This window comes from Cotesia typhae, unplaced genomic scaffold (genome assembly GCF_013202065.1).
Source record: "Cotesia typhae breed Kobodo isofemale line unplaced genomic scaffold, CoteBio_Ctyphae scaffold_13, whole genome shotgun sequence".
NCBI lineage: Eukaryota > Metazoa > Arthropoda > Insecta > Hymenoptera > Braconidae > Cotesia > Cotesia typhae.
Window position 1 is genome coordinate 5,580,581 of NW_027423774.1, and position 19,266 is coordinate 5,599,846.

Genomic DNA, 19,266 nt, shown 5'->3' on the forward strand with positions numbered 1-19,266 from the left:
CTCCATGTGTCACGTGCTTACGAATTTCATAGAGTTAAATTATCAGTTGTTTTTTTTTTTTTTTTTTTTTTTTTTTACTTTTAATAATGGTAATTACTGAAGATAATTTTAATGAAAGTTTAAAACAACTTTCTAAATATTTAAAAAAATAATAGATAATTTTTTAGAGTAATTTAAGTTAAGTATTGAGTGTTAGAAAATGATTATTCACTTATATCTATTATTATCATTATTTTTAATTTTATTATTTTAACATATTTATCAATAATATGGATCAAAAATTTTAGAGTTTATTTTCATTGATTTTTTTTTATGTTATGATTCATTTTATATGTTATAATACCAATAATAATAATTATTATTTTTATGTTTCAAATTTTTTATTATCAAACTCGTTTAAAATTAATTTTAATTTTTTCTCATAAAAATTTCGAACTTATTATTATTATTATTAAAATGAATTTTGAGTCTTGGCTGCTAGAGGACTTGTAGTCCTGCGGCCATTTAAATAAATTCATTACATTAGTAACCTTGCATTCACTATATGACTGTCGGGACTTGTGAACAATAAATAAATAAAATTTTGTTTTATTAAATAATAAATTTTGTTAAATCGCACTGTACTGTTTTAACTATTGATGTTTTTCAAGATATAAGCTCATCTCGATGTTACACTCATCAAGAGCTTTCATTTGAGTACCCACATGCATTTTTCATATATTTTTCATATATACATATATATAATATATATAAATATATAAAATATATGAAAAATTGATGTGGGTACTCAAATGGAAGGTCTTGATAAGTGTAACATCGGGATGAGCTTTTATCCCTAAAAATTTCAATAATTCACTAGATACAAGGTCATTTTTTAATTATGTATCTAGAGATAGAGCACTGTAGTTTCTCGACTATTCATATTTTTAAAGATATAATCCCATCCCGATGTTACACTCATCAAGAGCTTTCATTTGAGTACCCACATGCATTTTTAATATATTTTTCATATATACATATATATAATATATATATGTATATATATGAAAAAATGATGTGAGTACCTAAATGAAAGGTCTTGATGAGTGGAACATCGGGATGAGCTTATATCTCTAAAAATGTCAATAGTTCACGAGATACAGGATTATTTCTTAATTATGTATCTAGAGATAGAGAATTTTCGAATGCAGCTTAAATACTTATTATAATAAATTGACTATCGGTGAAAATGAAATGAAACCTTAAGAAGGCACAAATTCAAGTCAAAATCTTTGCAATGATCGCAAATTTAACCAAAAAAATTCATTTATCTTATGAACACACTAGCCACAAAATTTTGCTCATTCTTTTAATAACACAGATTATTATTATTATAAATTTTGAACGTTGATATTAAATGTTTTTTTTTAGATTTTATAATTCATTTTATTTGTAATAATAACAATAATAATATTAAAAATAATTTATATATTTAATTTTATTTAATTATTATTTTATTTTAAACAATTTTTAAAATAAGAATCAGTTTTAATTTTTTTAAATGAAAATGTTCAAGTAATTATAATAAGCCTTATTATTATCGTTATTATTATTATTATTATTATTATTTTTAAAAATTCAATTATTTATATTAAAATTCAAAATTAAAAAAAAAAAAAAAAAAAAAAACATGCTCACTTTTAAACTTATCAAAAAACAATAACAATATTCCATAAAAAAAATATTTTCTCCAACTATATTACAATATCAATGTCAAATAAAATCAAGTTACAAAATAACTCGGCAATCTAAATAGAAATAAATAAATTTCTATAAAAAAAAAATTTTTTTCTTCCAATTGATAAAAATGAATGAACATGACTCCAAACAACAGAAATCATTTATAGGCATAATTTATAGTAGGTTAAAAGTTTATCACTAATTAAGAATAAAAATAAGATAACATTATTAAATAATTCTCTGTTCGGATCACGCCACCGAGATTCCATTTCGGATAATTGTGTTATATTGCAACGATAAATGTAAATAAAATATATAACTCAAATAAGATCGAAGAGCAGTCAAATGAACTTGAGCATTCGACTAGCAAGTTTCGCTCTTTGTGTTTGTGCAATTTACTTAACTTCCTGAGTAATAATCGATGAAATCATTTGAAACACAGTTACGGTATTCGTGTTGAGACAAAGAGAAGCGATATTTTATTTTTTTAAATAGATAAAATTTTTAAAAATCATATAAAATCACATTTATTTGAGAACAATCTTAAACGTAACGAGCGGATTGGAGTTTAGTTAAGTTTAGCGGATAAAATTGCACATATAGTGGAACAGAACAAGGCGGGAAGAGACTTTGGACATTTGTCTGACTGTAGAGTGTGCCTTGTGCTGATAAACAAAGACAGAGACCGAGAAAGAGAGTCAGAATCCGCGAGATTGTACAGTATCGTGAAAACGGTGTGAGAACGTGATGCTGACCGTGTTCAGCTGACAATTCCGAGCCGAATTGTAAATGTCTTCGATAAATATTAATAAATTTTTTTCCGCTTTTTGGAGCTGCTTTTTAAATTTTTAAAAATGGTTTTTTTTGCTAGTTTTCATTTTTGTTGATTTTTATTATTTATTAAATATTATTTGTACGCTGAACCAAAGACATCATGATACGGATTTTTGCAGACACGCTAAGAAACCTCATAAGTGAGTTAACTTTGGATGAGAATTCTCCTCTTTGTTCGCTCGATTTGTTTTTTTATCATTTGCTTGCCGAGTTTTTTTATTTGCATAAACAGAACATTTTTTTTTTTTTTTTTTTTTTTCATGCCAAAAGAACAGTTGTAATCACATTTTTAAGCCATTGTTAATTATTTATTATTTTGCTAGAAACTGATGCAATAGTTTGCTAAATCCTTGATTTCTGCTCTATTCTAATATTTTATTCTTTTACAATGTATTTATAGTTGCGTAGGTGACTTAATAATAATAATAATAATATTAATGCATAATAATATATGTTGATAAGATTTTTTCAAGATTAGCGTTATCGGAGATTTTAATTCGTTTGAGTTTTGAGGACGTCAATCTCGGATTTACTTTTTTATTTGAAATTTAAATGAAATTTAGTTTTGAAAAAAATTTATAAAAAAATAAAGTATCTTTAATTTAATTTAAATATTATTGAAACACTAAAAATTTATTTTAAAAAAATTAAAAAAAATTTTATTTATATATTTTTTTAATATAATTAATTTTTTTTCATGTTTTAACGTCAATTTTTAATTTGAATTTTTTAACGGCAGTCAAAATTGTGTTATTATTATTATTAAAAAAAAAAAAAAACAGTAAAATTTTATTGATGAATTTTGATGTTAAATTTTTTTTAAGTTGATTAGTTAAATAAATTCTATTTTAATTAAATTTTATCTTTAGAAACCAAAAAAAAAAATTTTTTATTTACAGAAAAATGTTTAAATAATTCAGAAATTTTATACTGAATTTTTATACTCCAAATTTTGGCTATGAATTTTTAAATTAAGTAAAAAAGTTATTTTTAATTTTATTAAATTTAAAAATTTTAATTTTAAATTGACAAATTTTTTTTAATTCAAATTTTAAATTAAGAAATTAAAAAAAATTCAAATTTTCAATTTAAAAATTTTAATTTTAAATTGACAAATTTTTTTTAATTAAAATTTTAAATTAAGAAATTAAAAAAAATTCAAATTTTAAATTGAAAAATTTTTTAAAATTGAAATTTTAAATTAAAAAATTTTTTTTTATTTAAATTTTAAATTAAAAAAATTCAAATTTTAAATTAAAAAATTAAAAAAAATTCAAATTTTGAATTAAAAAATTAAAAAAAAATAACTACAAAAACTGAGCGTAAAAAAATAAAAAATAAAACATATCTATCAAACCACAGAACAAATAACAAACAGAAGCGTGTTGAATCAATTAGCGTGAGAATTAGTAGACAAGTCCCCAATCTACCTCCAAACGAATTCCGACACAATCGTCATTTTATATAATATAAATAAGCGCTCTTCAGTGTTAGTTCGCCCGTCTTCGAAACACTCGCTCATATCACTCTTATCATTCACTACATACTAATCTCTACTCCATTGTGTCGCATTAAAAGAAATGCTCGGACAATCGACGGAAAGAGTGACAAAGAATTCGAATTTCCGGTCGGAAAGTAACTCGGTAAATACAGAGAATTATTTTTAAATGTTTCTATATACATATACATATGTACGTAGTATATATTACGCGATGTTTTAAGTGAATTACGAGGGGAAGTCAACTGCGATAGCCTCATTCTGACCTCATGCTTCTTAGTTATTGTTATTATCGTTATTGTTAATGATAATTTTATTGCATTACTACGTAAGATTCTATACAGTAAGAACTTTTAAAAGTATTAACGCATGACAGCCACGTGGCTTTTTAAAATAGTATCATTTCATAAAGTAAATAACATTAAATTGCATTGATTTATTTTTATTTTTTATTACTATATTATTATTGTTATTATAGCAACCTTGCAGTCACTCTGTGACTTGTGAAATATAAATAAATAAAATTTCGCTTCATTAAGTAATGAATTTTGTTAAATTGCACTGTACTTTTTTAAATATTAACGTTTTTTAAAATATAAGCTCATCCTCATGTTACATACATCAAGAGCTTTCATTTGAGTACCCACTTGCATTTTTGATATATTTTTCATATATACATATATATATAATGTATATAAATATATAAAATATATGAAAAATTGATGTGGGTACTCAAATGAAAGGTCTTGATGAGTGGAACATCAGGATGAGCTTATATTTCTAAAAATGTCAATAGTTCACGAGATACAGGATTATTTCTTAATTATGTATCTAGAGATAGAGAATTTTCGAATGCAGCCTAAATACTTATCACTATAAATCGATTATTGGTGAAAATGATATAAAACCTTAAAAAGGCACAAATTCAAGTTAAGACCTTTCTAATGATACCAAATTTAATCATAAAAACCCATTTTATCATATTAATACACTGGCCACAAAATTTTGCTTATTCTCTTAATAATATAGACTAAAAAATTTATCAAAATTTTTTTAAAGAATTTCTATAAATTATAATTTTTTTCAGAATAAAAATAATATTAAATCATTATGATTTATTTTTTTCTTAATTTATAATAATAATAAAAAAATTTTATTATTATTAAAAAATTAAGATTTATTTAAAAATTTTCTATAAATAATAATTTTTTAATTCCAGAGCAAAAATATGGTCATTGACCATTTAATTATTATTATTATTAATTTATCAATTATTATACCAATTGACATAAATATGAAATTTATTAATAAATTATTTCGTAATTACTGATACAGTAATTATTTATTACCATAAACTGACAAAGTTATTTTTTAAACATTAAAAGAAAAAAAAAAAAAAAAGATATTTAAAAATAGATTACGCTTATGAACATTAAAAAAAATGTTTCTTATCTCGTATCTAATAACCGATTCGTCAGCACTACATAACTACAACTTAAATTTAAAAACTACTCGTACAAATAACGAAACAAATTATCATTAAATTTTTTAGTAACTTAATACTGATAAAAAATAATTTTCCAGCATCGTCGGCGGCAATTTTAAAAACGGAGTCGGACAGCAACCGCTTATCGAGCCTATCAGACAGTAATATCCAGTCAACGGGGGTGAGAATCGGAAGAATCGAGAACGCAGTCGCCGTTGGAAGTAATTTTGATATGGCAGATCCAGCGCAATCCGCGATGAGCAAGAAGGGGGACTTTGTCATAGGTTAGTGGATTTTTTAGATTATTTCCATGCAAATGGAGCACCCTGGCCAGAGTTAGGTCGAGGGCTTTCTCAAAACCTTCTACAGAGAACCGCTCGAATTTTTGCCGGGCAAAATGGTTTATTTATTTAAATATACTGAAAGTTCATAGGTCAATGTGCCATGCGGCGTTCGAGTGACTCATTTGTAAACAGTTTAATCGATAAATCTACATTATTTATTCTCATTAATTAATTATTAACATTTTTTTTTTTTTTTTTCTTTTGCAGATATGGTGGTGCCGTCCATCCTGATTGTACTACTCTTTGTTGGCAACGCGGTTATTGTTTATATCATTTTTCAATACCGAAAGAGGTAAACGCTCTTTTGAATATATTTATTACTTTTTTTTTTTTAGTTAATTTTATTAATTATGAAAATTAGCCGACATCTGAAAATTTTAATGATTTATTTTATTGAAAAATTATTTTTAAAAAATTAAAGGAAAAAATTTCATATGTAGAAAATTTTTAAAACTATACGTGGAATTTTTTTTTAAATATTTATCATATTAATTTTTAGTGTTATAATTTTTTTTTAATATTTATTAACAATAATAAAGTTAGCCGACGTTTTTAATTTTTTGATTATTTTTAATTTATTAAATTAGAACTAAAAAATTGCACTTATAATTTTTAAAGTTTTTTGAAAATTAAATGAAAATTGAAAATTTTTTTTTTATTTTTTTGTAATAATTTTTTTAATAAAAATAAAATTCTTAAAATTATTAGATGTCGGCTAACTTGATTTTCATTATTTATTAGTAGAAAAAAAAAAAAAAAATTATTCTAGTTCCAGAATCAGGAAATTTATGAATTTTTAGATTAAGAGCTACACTATTTTTTTATCTTGAAAAATCAAAAAATTAACTTAGTAATTAAATTTTTATTTAATTTTCTAGTGCAGCAAATTTATGAATTTGAATTAGCTAATTGTGGACAATAAATTTTTTTATTGCAAAAGTCCAATTAAAAAAAAAAAAAAAAAAAAAAAAAACGCATACTTGTCTAGTTTTTAATTGAATATTTTGAAAAATAAATTTGTAGAGTACCATATCATTTTTTTTCTCGAAAAACTTAAAAAACTAATCAAAAAAATTGTTTGATACTTAAGTACTCAATGATTAAAATTTTTAAATTGCAAAAAAAAATATACAAATAAAATTTTTGTAAACTTGTAATAAATAATCCATAAATCCAACCTAAAGAAAAAAAATTTTCAAAAAATAAACTCTCTAATAATTGACTCTAAATTTCACATTAATTTTTACTACTCAAAAACCATTTAAAATTCCCCTCAAATTTTATTAACTAATTAAAATAAAAAATTTTTATGACCAGGAAAACGCCGGCAACTAACTCGGGAGAAGGAATGGCTCTGAGACCAGCGCAAGAAGTTCCACAAGTCTGATTACCCAACAGCGGTGAAAAAACAAGACAACTATCCGACAAACATAAAAAATCCTCGACTTAAAAAAAAAAAAAAAAAAAAAAACGAGCCTAATTGTAACTAACAGAAAAATTAAATAAACTAAAACAATAAATCCAAGCTTTGGATAAAAAGTAACTTACTATTTGAGCGACTTTAAAAAAAAAAAAAAAAACTAATTGATTTAATATTGACCGCGTGATATTGCGTCCATTTATTTAAACAAGCAAAAACTGTCAAAGTTCGATACGTAATATAATTTTCCACAAAATTTTATAAATCCATAAATCACCTTATATTTTTTTTACTACTTAATGTAAAAACTGACAACTAATTAAATTTGGGCTATTTTTTTTTTTATGTAATCTATTTGTATTATAAAAAAAAACTATATAAATGTATTTCGAATAAGAAATTGTATTTAAGTTAAAAATAAACTATTTTTTTTCTAAATAATTATTCAAATTTATTAATTAATATTATCTTGAATAAAATAAAAAATTAGAAATATTTCTGCAGGGGTTCTCCAAGAATATCTTCCAGAGTCCTAACAGCTTCCAAAGTAGCCTTCTCAACTTGTTTCTCTCCATCCTCCAGGAGTTCCGCGAGGAAGGGCACAGTTTCCGGCAAGAAGGGCATGAAGTCTTCCTGAAGTTTCCTGGCAATTTCCACAACAGCATTTAGCGCGGTGCCGCGAACATGAGACTCTTTGTGCTGAGTCTTGAGAAGCGTCTGGTAAATAATCTTCTTATGAACAGCGGCGTCTGAAGTCGCAGCAGCGAAGAACGCCACACAGGGAACAATCAGATCTTTAGCCCTGAATTCAAAATCTTCTTTGCTTCCCAAGACATTTTCAATCTGATCCACAATCGGCTGTGTCAAAATATCAAACCACTCCGAGTTGATAGCATTACAGGGAACAATTTCAAAAATCTTCTTCAGCGTCGACAAAATGGCCTCCGTGACTTCAACACGTGAGAACTCCTCCTGGAAAGTGTCGTCACCTGGCGGATTAACCGCCAAGTTGTTGTCTTTGAGCAGTGGCGCCGCTAGCGGCAGCATGAAGTTCGGTACAGCAGAGACCAACTCCGCCAAGGCCTTGGAAAAAGACTCAGGCAAAGACTCGGACAATTCGTTTATTCCGTCCATGACATTCGAAGACAATCTGTAAAAAATAATCTTTCTGCACTTGAGCTCCGAGTCTCCTCTGGTCCAAGGCAGCAGCTCCTTTCTGTAAAAATCTCTAAGAGTTTCAGCGTCGAATTTCAGCACCCAGGCGATCAAAGCTTTGCTCACGCTTTCTTCAACCATATAAATCCTCTGAGCGACTTGATTTTGCTCATCGTCAGTCTCCATGGCGTCGGTGGTTCCTATCTTCTCGCGGAACTCCAAAAACTTCAAGAAAAACGAAGTCAGTTCGCCTTTAACCCCTTTTAAGGTGATACGCGTCAAGCCTGCAAAGGCGTCCGACAAAATGGCCACCAGAGGCGGGATTAGCGCGTAATTCTGTCCCTCAATCACGGAATCATAAACTTCTCCAGTTATGCGCAACAATGGCGACAATCTTACGTCAGAAGAAATTTTCTGACAAGTCGCCTTGAGTTTAGAAACGACTATTCCTACTTTGGGATGATCTGGGTCTGTGTAAAGAATATTTAATCTGCATAATTCGGGGAGAAGCTCATCAAGGTAGCTGGATAAGAATCTTGCGAAAGAATCGACGATCTTCTGCAGCGCGCTGATTATACTAATCACGACAATGTCCGGAGACTCGTGATGACAGTGAGTCTTCACCAGTTTAATTATCCCCGGCATGAATTTGCTCATCAGAGGAATCGCGTGGATTTTCATCGCGCTGCTGAGTTCCGCGACGCACAGCACAACAGATCCTAACAGTGGCCCTTCTTTCGCGCTCATGTACTCGGTGGTGAGTGTTAGCACTGGCTTGAACTCTTCAGGATGCTCGAAGGCTAGCAGCTTGGCCAGGAGCTTCAGAGTAATGAGAGCTGTTTGCTGGACGACTTCCATCTCTTGGCTCAGCATTCTTCCGTGTTTACCGACTATCTCCATCAAATGCTTCACCAAAGTCATCAGCTTCGTGCGGTTTTCTTCCGCAAACTTGCGCTGCTGGAGCCGCGCGTTGAGTAATTCCAGAATTTTACGTCTTACCGTCAACAAGTCGTGGTTGATCAGCTTCTCGACGCTCATTACAAAAACTTCACTCGGCAGAAGATTGTTCACTGCTGATAAAATGTCGTACAAATTGTGCAGAAGGACTTTCCAGTACTTTTCCGTCGGCTTGCCCTGAGCCGAGTCCGCGCTCTTAGCCACGCTCTGGATGATGATTATCAGCTCCACAATCAATTTGTCACACAATGATCTGATTTTTGAGAGACCTTTGTCGCTCAAAAGAGCTACTTTGTCGACAAACTCCTGAGAAGACAAAAGTAAGCTCAAAAATTGGACAATTGTGTACCGGTAGTGTCTTAATTGTTTGGGAGAATTTTTACTGACGTCAAAAATATAATTTTTTGGAAAAACAATGTGCTGTCTTTGGTTCTCTTTTATTTCCACTGGCAAAATCTTCATAAATTCAACCAATTTAACGCAGACGTCGATCAGCGTTTTAGCGGAAAATTCTTTAGAAATACTAAGCGCAAATTCAAGCCGCTGTGAGGAAGTTTGTTGTAACTGAGGATCTTTTCCTTGAATCAAAACATGACTTTCAAACGTCAAAAGGTAAAACAAATGGAGATGATTCTCCAAAAGCTGCAGCAGCTTGGTAAATATCGGGAATCTTCTGTGTTCAGGAACATCTGGCAGAGAAATAACAAAAATTCTGAGAATTTCACAGGCGTGAGTTTCATCATTAGTAGCATTAATAATCGGCACGACAGTTTCAATGGTCTTGGAAATAATCTGAATTGAATAAGCGTCGTCTTGGCGAAGAACAGAGCTTCCCATGAAAGTGAAGATCGGCATGATGCTGTGCAAGGCTGTTGAAATATCAGCAACTTTAAATAGTTCCACCAGAACCAGCAGCGCGTGATGATGAGTTCCAGGATTCTGGGAGATTCTTATACACTGAGAAATTAAATCCACCTGCTGATGAGGATCCGGAATGGGGAGTCCTTTGGAGGACAGGTAATTAATCGCAGAGAGCAGCAGCTGGTTGGTGTACTCAAGCGGACTCTGCTCTTCAAAGGCAATGCACAGTCGAAGTAGCTCGAACAAAACTGGCAATAAAAGCTCCTGATTGTTGACATTGAGCTCCTGATTGTCAGCCCGCTGGATGAACTCCAGGACGGTGATTCCTCGCCTCCACTCGCGGGTGTTGATGATCTCCGGTCGCAAGTGGATGCGCTTCATGCGCTGAGATCGCCGCTTCTGCGCTGGAGTCTGCTGGGAAGTGTCTTCTTCAGGCAGCTTGGCTTCCTTCATCGCCCTGAGCTCGTCTATTATCAGCTGGGCGTCGATCTGGATTCTCTTGACCACCCGGGTGGCTGCTGTAACGATGCTACCGACCTCGCAGTCAGTTACAATGTCCACGAGCTTGCCGATTATTTTTTTTTCAAGCCCCGGGACAACTTTGCTGACTTTGTCGTAGAAGCTCTGGTCAATTTGCTTCAATATGACGATGCTGGGAGACTTGTGCTTGTCTTTCCAAGGGATTTCAACGTGGTGAGTGACGATAGCTTGGTCGAACAGCTGCCAGGCGTATTCCTGCTTCAGAGCTTCTGCTGTGCAGCTCTCAAACCTCTGCAAAATATTACTGAGCGCTAATTTTGTATAAAATTTTTCTGGAAACTCCTTCAGCTGTTTCAGCAGTCTCACGCCTTTCGGAGCGAGTTCTTGGAGCACCTTCGGCCCGTTTACGAAAGTCAGGACTTCCAGAAGCTGAGCTGATGTGTGAATTGGCACACTGTCGTCTAGAATTATTTTGAATAAAAATTCTCGGGTGTCTTGAAGCTTTTCCCATTCACATTCTTTGAACTGGGACTTTACAGCTGGGTCTGGAGATAATGTAAGGTAAAGAATTACTCGAAGCTGCTCCGGGTCTAATGAAATTTCAGATTCTCGGTTGGAGATTTGGTTCAGAAGAACTGACGCTCCCTCCATCGAGATATTGAAGGTCTGGGTGATGCGCTTTAAAATAGTCAACGCTGCTTCGCGACATCTTGGATTCGGTCGTGCTAAAGCAATCAGTAAATTTGTGATGAAGGTCTTGTCCTGGTGAATCCACTGGAATGAATCAGAGTGGGACAATACTGCCAAGGCTATTTGTAAACAGTGGAATGAAGTTTGAGGCGCTACGGGCTTTACGAAAAATTGGGACAAAAAGCGCAACAAATCTGACGCTGAAGAAAAGTGACGTTGGAAAAATAGTTTTACGCACCAAGAGTAGTGAATAGCTTTGTGAATAGACGAAGCCATGCCGTCAAACAGGATCTCAAGGGTCCGTAAAATAAGATGAGCGTTTTCAGGGTCATTTTCAAAGTCCAGGTTCAATTTTGACTGGAGATCAAAGCGTCTGTGGACTTGTTCAAGGACTCCAGTACCAGCTTGCAGTGGTAGAATTTCTTTGGAAGTCATTTTTAGCGCTTCGTGGATGTTTTGTCCGTTTAGTTGATTGTATCCGGGCATAACCTGGACCTTGGGGTACTGTTTTATCATTTTAGCGACCATTTCAATCACTTCTAAAGCTGTTTTTGGTGGCAATTTCTTAACTGGAACTCGGACAACTGACCCCAGAAGCATCAGATTAAAGAACACAGCTGTCGCGTCGACATTGTCAGACAATTTCATGGTAGACAAAATATTTTCAGTAGGCGGTATCAATTCCCAATTGATCATATTGTGAAAAGCAGTTGATCCAATTTCTTCCGCGGTTATTCCAGACACTGTGGGGTCTTTCGCGAGTATATGGGGTCCTAGGTTTTCCTTCACCTTCTGCAATAATTTATTTTTATTGGCGAACTCAGAATTAAGAATTTGCAACGCTAGTGTAATTTCTTCGCCGCAGCTCGGGAATAAATACGGCAGAGTTGCGATGAAAATACTGGTGTCGTCTCCCTCGTCCCAGACTTCAAGTAAAATTTTAAGCGCCGGACTGGCCAGAGTGTGACGCTTCGCTGTGTGACACTGCGACAATAGAGTCATCAAATTGTCCACCAGAACTTCGGTGGAAAACAAACTCTGCAGCCGCTTCACCGGGAAATCCAAAAGAGCTTTTACAACTCTTACATCTTCGTCGTTGAATCTCTGGAGCAGGGCGTTGTTTAACAGCTCCTGGAACCCGTCACTGATGTGCAGAGTCTCTGTGGAGAAAGTTTTCAAGGCCAGGACTCTTTGGTCAGCGCTGTAGTGGAACAATCTGCTTAAAATATCCATTGATTTTTTGGTGTCTCTCGTTCCGGAGTGCCAGGATGTCAGAAATTGAAGGACACTCTTGGCTTCTAGGTCGCTCTCGCTCTTTGCCATCAAGTTTTTGAGGTACTCGTCGAAGCACACCGGGTAACGGGTCTCGATAGCCTTGAACAGCTGGCTCAGAAACTCTTTACCAGCCAGAGACAACGTTCCGGAGACCAAACTCGGCTTTAAAGTCGTTTTTAAAATAGTGTTAATTTCTTTGTCTTCAAAATTGATTTTCTCAAAAATAGTTGTCACAAAATCTCTGACTTTTTTAGCCTCATCTGGATTTTTTACCACCATTTTGATGGCATTCTCGCTCAGGAGAATTAAAAATTTAGAAGTATCAATTTTGGTACCTCGAATTTTGGTGGACTCTTCGCAGAACCACGGTTTGTTTGCGCGGGTTACTATTTTATCGGAAACTGCTGTGAAAGAATGATGAGGTGTGTCGTATACGTAGTAAACGAGCATCAATACTTCATTTCTGAGCTCGTCAGGCGGGTGTTTGAGAGCTTTGGCTAGCAATGATTTCATAGTCCGATCATCAAGACGCGCTTTGGTCCACAATTGCGTGAGAACCATGTAGGTACTCGCGGTAAAGTCTACAACGGAACTGATGAGTCCATGCACAAGTACTGGAAGTAAATGACTTACTTGAACTTCGGTGATTTCTTTAGACCGCTCCAGCGCTCCGATGACTCTCGTCGCGTAGAACGAGTACAAAGTACTCAACCGGCGAGATTCTACTCCGTAGATTTCCGTCGCAGCGAGCACATGGGAGCAGAGCAAGTTCAGAAAACTGTTGTCGCACGCCAACCGGTTCACCACCGCTAGGGAAGACAGTGGAACTCCTGGTTTCTGGATCGGCTCGAGCCAGTGCCACTTGTTGATCGGGTTCGTCAAGTCCACGAGCTGCAGCGCTCGTACAAAAATCCTGGTGTCGTGATACGGTAAGATTAACATTATAAATTGGTCCTGGTTGTGCTCGTGGATCCGGAACCTACGGATTAACCACTCCAAGGTCTTGTGCGCAGTGTGGAGCAGAAAATAAGGCGAGAGATAAATTAGAAAATTATTTATTACCAAGTCGAGTTTTTTATTCTCCTTTGATGAGTGGACTGCTCGCTCGAATTTCAGCGAGCTTTCGGAAAAGAATATTGATTCGAATTGCTGGAAGACAGCTGATTGTTTTAGAAGCTCGTCAAAGCCACTCTTACCGATTTTGAAGACTTTTTCTAGGTCGAGATTCGCTGCTTCCTTCGGGTCAAATAATAAACTCGGACGCTTTTTATCTTGGAGAAGCAATGAAGTTTGAGGAACCTCGAGCTTTTTTAGTTGGGCTGCTAATGATGTTGCCATTTTTTAGCTAGAAATTTAAATGAAACTAAAATTAGCCGACAGCAAAAAATTTTGAATTTCTTTTTTTTTGTTATTTATTTATTAGGTTTAAATGCCTAGACACGAACTAGACTGGAAAGCCGAATGGCAAAATAATGTCTACAAAATTATAATTCACAAAAGTACAGCCGATACATATTAATGATAAAGAATTTACTTGATAGCTTAAAACATAAAATTTACATAATATTTAAATGTACATAATGTTTTTAAATATTATAAAGTAATTATTTTAACCAGCTTACTATTATATTATTATTCAAGATTTATCAGAAAATCCAGTACTCTCATCTTAAGAAACTCTAAACTAAGAGAATTTGAAATTTTAGGAGGTAAATCTTGCCAGAACCATTAAGCTGACATAACAAATTAATGCTCATAGATTGTAGTGACTAAGTTTGGTATTTTGAAAGTCATGTTTTTATTTTTGTTTGCAATTCTGTGCGATTGTCTGATGGTATTAATTGAATTAGCAATAAAAAAAATTTTTTTTTAAATTGGACATTTAGTTTTTCAAATTTTTTTACATGCGCAATTTTTTTGTAATTATTTTATCAAAAAAAAAAAAAAAAAAAAAAAAATTAAATTAAATTTATCAGATATTTAATAATTGTTTTTAACAAATAAATTATGGCAAAAAAAATTGACATGTAGAAATTTTTAAAAATTAAAAATGTAATTTTTTTGTTAAATAAAATTTTAAAAATTATCTAGTGACTGCTAACTTTAATGTCATTAAAAAAAAATTCTAAAAAAGTTTAGATGTCGGCTAACTTAATTTTTATGATTTTAAATGATACTCAAATTAGCGGGAATATAAAAACTTTTCAAATTTTTATAATAAATCAATTTAAAAAAAAAATTTGAAAAATTTTTACTTGGGATTTTTTTAAACTTCTACACGTGGAAATTTTTTTATTATAATTGAATTGTTAAGTTGTCAGATATCTCTCAAATGCGTTATCATGAAATTAATCATAATTAATTAAAATTTATATAATGGTACTGAAATTGAGAGACATCTGATAATTTTCTTTATAATTAAATTATAAAAAAAAAATTCATCTTTAGATCGCTCCAAAAAATTATAATTGCGTTTTTTTTTTAAATAATTTTTTAAAACTACTTTATTTTTTAAGAACAATAAAAAAAAATGTCAAATAGGAAATTTTATGTTATTTCACTTTAAATTATTTATTTGTATTTAAATTTAAAAATTAATAATCACCACTAGTAAACATAACCAAAAACTCACCTTTATAAAAGTAACAATTGTTAACTTTAATAAAATACTTGAAAAAATTATTTTCAGTTAATTGGATTAAAATTAACAATTATTGTTTAATGTAATTATACGTCAATACTTTTAATATTTATTGCGTTTCATGCGGTTACTTAAAACACGTGTTCCAGTGTATGAAAAAAGGAAACGTGATATTTTTTTAGACAAAATTAAAAATTAAAATCGGTGTGAAAAAATACTGTGTTGATAAAGCAGATTTAAATTTATTATTATTTGACAGTTGGACGAGTTTCAGCGCCTCTAGCGGCGGAAAATTTAAATTCGCGAGTTTTAGCCGTCAGAGGCGCTGACACTTGAAGAACACTCAAAAAAAGCATGAAACTGAAGTTGACAGATATTAAAAATTTTTTTAGGATTTTGTAGCAATTAAATTATTATAAAAAAAATTAAATTAAAAAGTTTTACAGGTGAAAATTAATAAAAATTACAAGTGAAAAATTTTATAAGCATTTTTGTATTGTAATTGATTTGTTAAAAAAATTTTTTAAATCAACAGCTGACGGCTAACTTCAATGTTATTCAAAAAAGCCGATAAATAAGAGCGGGAGGTTATGTGACGATTTATAAATAAGTGTCAACGATCTGTCAAACGAAACGTCACTTACATTCCGAAATCCGTCCTCGAAAATAAAAATATTAAAAAACAAAAAATGACACAAGAAGAAAAAAAAGTAAGACAGCGAGAAGGTAAAGGAAGTAAAACTGAGGCGAAAAAAGACAGTCAGGATCAGGATGTTCCTGTAGAACCGTGAGTAGAAAATTACTTTAAAAAATAATAACACTGAAGTTGACAGACATTAAAAAATTATGACGTTAAAGTTAGCAGTCATTAGAGAATTTTTAAATTTTATTTAACAATAAAATTAGTTCCAAAAAATAATTAAAAGAAAATTGGATTTTTAATTTTTTTAAATTTCTTAATGTCAATTTTTTTTCCTAATTTTTTTTTGCCATAATTTATTTGTTAAAAAAAATTTTTAAAATTATTAAATTTCTGCTAAATTTATTTTCATTAAAAATTTTTTATGAAAATTAACTTAGCAGATAGTTAATAATTTTTGTAACAAATAAATTATGGCAAAAAAAAATTTCTAAAAAAAATTGACATTTAGAAATTTAAAAAAAACTACAAATGCAATTTTTTTTAAATAATTTATTGGAGCAAATTTATTTGTTAAAAAAAATTAAAAAATTGTCAAGCGACAGCTGACTTTTATGTTATAAATTTTTTTATAATTTTATGGCAATTAAAATGACACTGAAGTTAGCAAATTTTTTATTTTTTTTATTAATTAAATTACAACTAAAAAAAATATTTCTAAAAAATTACACTTATAGTTTTTCAAGTTTATTACAAGTGAAATTTTTTTTTAATTATTTAATTTAAATTTTTTCAATAAAAAATTTCTAAAAATTTTTAAATGTCGGCTAACTTCATTTTCATCAATTAAATTATTATAAAAAAAAATTGATTAAAAAATTTCACATGTGAAAATTAATAAATTTTTTAGAAGTATTTTTTTATTGTAATTGATTTGTTAAAAAAATTTTTAAAATTGACAGCTGACAGCTAAAAACTTCAGCTGTCATTAAAAAATATTGGAATTAATTTTTTTAATTTAAAATTAATTTTTAAGGAAATTTGGACCAAGGGTATCGTTTCCTTATCAAAAAGTCTGGTCTCGCTGTGTCCTGATTCTCGGAGTCCTGTTGATTGTCTGGTACAACAGCAAACGTGGCAAAGAAGTGTCATTTGCGCGGCAGAAAGACATTCTATTGAGCAGAACTCAGAATCTAGATTGTGCTAATGACTACAAAGCCGAGCTCGCCACGTATCCAGGCTGCGTACCAGAAAAATGCGGCCGTGTCGTCACTGATAAGCTAGTTTCTAACACCGAGACTGAGGTGCTGTACAAAATAGCCTTGAATGGAATGAATCTCGGCGGATCTGACGGCGGAGCTAGCATACTGGACCTTCACAGCGGAGCGCTGAGCAAGGGGAAGAAGTTTATTGATGTTTACTCGCTGGAGCAAGCTGCTAAAATATTTAATCCTGCTGACTTTGCTATTTATAAGAAAGTCTACTTTTTGTGATATGATTTTATTGGAAATATATACGGTGAATTAATTGAGTTATTTAATTACAGGGTTGTCAAGACTAAGATCCAGCACGCTGTTGCTCATCATTTTGGAGTTGATGCAGACAAAATTTATTTAACAAAACCCACTTTTTTCTCACGGATGACCAACGTCTCTGCCAAAACTGTTCATGATGAGTACTGGCACCCTCATATTGATAAGGTTTACTTTTTTTTTATGATTATTATTATGATACTGAAATCAGCTGATATCTGATGATTTTTTTTAAATCAATTAATTATTGAAAAAATATATAATTATATAAATTTTTAAAAAATTAGGTAATTATTTACAAGTCGGGTCCATCAATTTAATTTTCATTTTTTTGAACGAAAATTTTTTTAAAAATACATAAAAAAAATGAAAAATTAAAAAAAAAAAGGTGATTAAAAAATTTTCAAAAAAATTAATAAATTTTTTAGAAAATTGTGATATTCAACTATTTTTTTTCTTACTTCGTTTTTTTATGTACTTTTAAAAAAAAAAATAAAATATTAATTTTACCAAAGAACATGAGAGCCAAAATTTTGTCCAACTTTTGAAGGAAAAAAAGCTATTACAATCTTTATTTTTTTTCTCTCACGATATTTTTTATTCTGCTTGTTTTTACGGCGCATTTTTGATAAAAAATATCGTTCAAAAGTTGGACAAAATTTTGGCTTTCATGTTTTTGGGTAAAATTAAAATTTTATGTTTTTGATAAAAGCAGAACTCAAAATTCTAATTTTAAAAAATCCATCACGGAAGTTACATTTTGGCACACCTTAGTGGACCCCACTTGTCAATAATAACCAAAAATTATATTAATTTAATTAAAAAAAAAATTTTTTTTTTTTGATAAAATAAAAAAACAATTAATCTGCTGATTTTAAAATCATTAATAATTTTTAATAAATCATTGATTTTTAATAAAAAAAATTTTTCCCAGGAAACATACGAGCATTTTCATTACACGTCTCTATTATATCTAAATGACTTTGGCCGAGATTTCGATGGTGGGAGGTTTGTATTCATTGATGACAATAATGTCAACTCTACGGTCGAACCTCGTAAAGGTAATTTATTTAGATTCTTTAAAATATTCATTTATTTAATTGGATTAAATACTTACGAGTGAATAATTAAACAGGCAGAGTGTCAATGTTTACGTCTGGAGGCGAGAACCTTCACGCAGTAGAACCCGTGACCTCGGGAACGCGATTTGCACTCACGGTTTCATTCACGTGTAATCCCGCGGCCGCGATAACAGATCCAACTTTAAAAACTTCCAAAAAACGTACGTGAATTTTTAAAATAATTCAAACCATCAGTATTGATTAAATTTGTTACCTTGATATTTATAAGTTCAAAATAAAAAAAAAAAGGAATTTTTTTTTAATTTTATGTACTTTTTTTTAAATTTTTTAATTACTGATTAATAGTAATTAAATTGTTACTTTAGTAGTTAAGAAAAAATAGGATAAAAAAATTAAAAGTGATGGAAAATTGGGACATTATTAATAATTAAACAAAATTACGTAAATTTTAAAAATAATCTAACTCATTAGTATTGATTAAATTTGTTACCTTGATATTCATAAGTTCAAAAAAAAAAAGTAATTTTTAAAAAATTTTATGTACTTTTTTTTATTAAAAAGAATTTTTTTTTTTTTTTTTTTTTTTTTAATTACTCATTAATAGTAATTAAATTATTACTTTAGCAGTTGAGAAAAAATAAAAAAAAATGAT

The 19,266-nt window shown here is 30.5% G+C and overlaps 3 protein-coding genes across 3 annotated transcripts in view; 2 read left to right on the forward strand and 1 right to left on the reverse strand.

Moving 5' to 3' along the window:
- LOC141534184 (uncharacterized) overlaps positions 1-7,742 on the forward strand; it is a 20,296-nt gene extending 12,554 nt beyond the window's left edge. The window contains exons 6-8 of the mRNA XM_074253361.1: positions 5,636-5,821; positions 6,089-6,173; positions 7,199-7,742. Of these exons, the coding sequence (XP_074109462.1) occupies positions 5,636-5,821; positions 6,089-6,173; positions 7,199-7,268 (341 nt within the window). The 3' untranslated portion in view covers positions 7,269-7,742. The remainder of the gene's footprint in view (positions 1-5,635; positions 5,822-6,088; positions 6,174-7,198) is intronic.
- Positions 7,684-15,503, reverse strand: L(2)k09022 (HEAT repeat containing 1 homolog l(2)k09022). The gene is made up of 2 exons (XM_074253359.1): positions 15,352-15,503; positions 7,684-14,064 (listed from the first exon to the last, which is right to left on the reverse strand). Exon 2 carries the CDS (start codon positions 14,055-14,057, stop codon positions 7,788-7,790), a length of 6,270 nt encoding a protein of 2,089 aa, XP_074109460.1. The 5' UTR covers positions 14,058-14,064; positions 15,352-15,503; the 3' UTR covers positions 7,684-7,787.
- Positions 15,504-15,728: 225 nt separating this feature from the next.
- LOC141534521 (2-oxoglutarate and iron-dependent oxygenase domain-containing protein 3) lies at positions 15,729-18,916 on the forward strand. The gene is made up of 6 exons (XM_074253912.1): positions 15,729-15,806; positions 15,896-16,147; positions 17,037-17,474; positions 17,547-17,700; positions 18,467-18,593; positions 18,668-18,916. The coding sequence occupies exons 2-6, from the start codon at positions 16,050-16,052 to the stop codon at positions 18,820-18,822; spliced, it is 972 nt and encodes a 323-aa protein (XP_074110013.1). The 5' UTR covers positions 15,729-15,806; positions 15,896-16,049; the 3' UTR covers positions 18,823-18,916.
- The last annotated feature ends 350 nt before the right edge of the window (positions 18,917-19,266 follow it).

Bases quoted from the DNA above. Each gene is read 5' to 3' on its own strand.
- LOC141534521 (XM_074253912.1), top strand. From the start codon at position 16,050: ATGACACAAGAAGAAAAAAAAGTAAGACAGCGAGAAGGTAAAGGAAGT. The intron at 16,148-17,036 runs GTGAGTAGAAAA...TTAATTTTTAAG, and splicing joins CAGGATGTTCCTGTAGAACC to GAAATTTGGACCAAGGGTAT. The intron at 17,701-18,466 runs GTTTACTTTTTT...AATTTTTCCCAG, and splicing joins GGCACCCTCATATTGATAAG to GAAACATACGAGCATTTTCA.